At 41.5% G+C, this 1239-nt stretch overlaps 1 protein-coding gene across 1 annotated transcript; it reads left to right on the forward strand.

Annotated features, from left to right (window-relative positions):
- The first annotated feature begins 364 nt into the window (after positions 1-364).
- LOC126668334 (uncharacterized) lies at positions 365-928 on the forward strand. The gene has a single exon (XM_050361540.1). The coding sequence runs from the start codon at positions 365-367 to the stop codon at positions 926-928; it is 564 nt and encodes a 187-aa protein (XP_050217497.1).
- The last annotated feature ends 311 nt before the right edge of the window (positions 929-1239 follow it).

Genomic DNA, 1239 nt, shown 5'->3' on the forward strand with positions numbered 1-1239 from the left:
TTCTACTAGCCGAAAATGGAACAAGATTGCATCAGATATGCGAAAGAATGTGAAGCCTGTCAGAAATGTGGACCGATACAGCATATCCCCGCAGAAGAACTTCATTCCATCATCAAGACATGACCGTTTAGAGGATGGGCAGTCAATCTCATAGGGAAAATATATCCCGGTTCGTCAGATGGTCATACATTTATTATAATCGCCACATGTTATTTTACCAAATGGGTCGAAGCAAAGCCTTTGAAATCGCCCACGCAAGAAGCTGTGATCAAGTTCTTTAAGGAGTATATCGTTCATCGACGTGGTTTGCCCGAATCAATAACCACTGATCAGGGGACGATGTTCACATGAGGCGATTTGGTAAATGGAAAATCCGAGACAATGGCATGTTTTCCTATCAGAAGCAGTATGGCCGAATAGAACCAGCCAAAAATCGGCCACAGGGACCTCACCTTTCAGGATGGTGTATGGACATGATGCTATGTTGCCAATGGAGCTGACTGTAATGTCTACTCGCTGTTTGTATCAAAATAAATTATCCAAGGATGATTACTTTGATAAAATGGTGATAGAATCCTTGGATCTCGACGAGGAAAGATTGGTAGCATTACACTACCTCGAAGCTCAGAAAAGAAGAGTTGAACGAGCATACAACAAGCGAGTAAAGCCAAAATCATTTGCTGAAGGCGATCTGGTATGGAAGGCAGTCTTGCCTATTGGCCATAAAGATAGGCGATTCGGTAAATGGAGTCCAAACTGGGAAGGCCCTTTCATCATAACTACCAAGTTGACATGCGGCGCTTACGTCCTGGCGAATATTGATGGGGAAGAGCATGACAGGATGATTAACAGTCAGTTCCTAAAGAAGTACATTCCTAGTTGTTGGGCGAATATTGACCGACGGTTGTACTTTTATCGGACGTTTTAGGCCGATAGACGATTCTATTAAGGCCGATATATGTAATATCAGAAATTACATTGTACCTTCGGCCATGTAGTGTTACAATTGAGTTTTTTCAACGGGTCCTCCGTTTTTCTCAACTTATTAATAAATAATTCATAATGTTAAAGCTTAAATTTATAATATCGGACTGTTTGAGACCGATGAAGACGGCGGTAAAGTAAGCAAGCACAAAAAATAAATTATGACCAAAATTCGGCCCCTTGGCCGATTAAAAATTGGGATCGTTAAAATGTTAACAAGGCATTAAAAGAAACGGCCGCCAGGCCGATCAAACA

Source organism: Mercurialis annua, linkage group LG2, assembly GCF_937616625.2.
Source record: "Mercurialis annua linkage group LG2, ddMerAnnu1.2, whole genome shotgun sequence".
Classification (NCBI taxonomy): domain Eukaryota; kingdom Viridiplantae; phylum Streptophyta; class Magnoliopsida; order Malpighiales; family Euphorbiaceae; genus Mercurialis; species Mercurialis annua.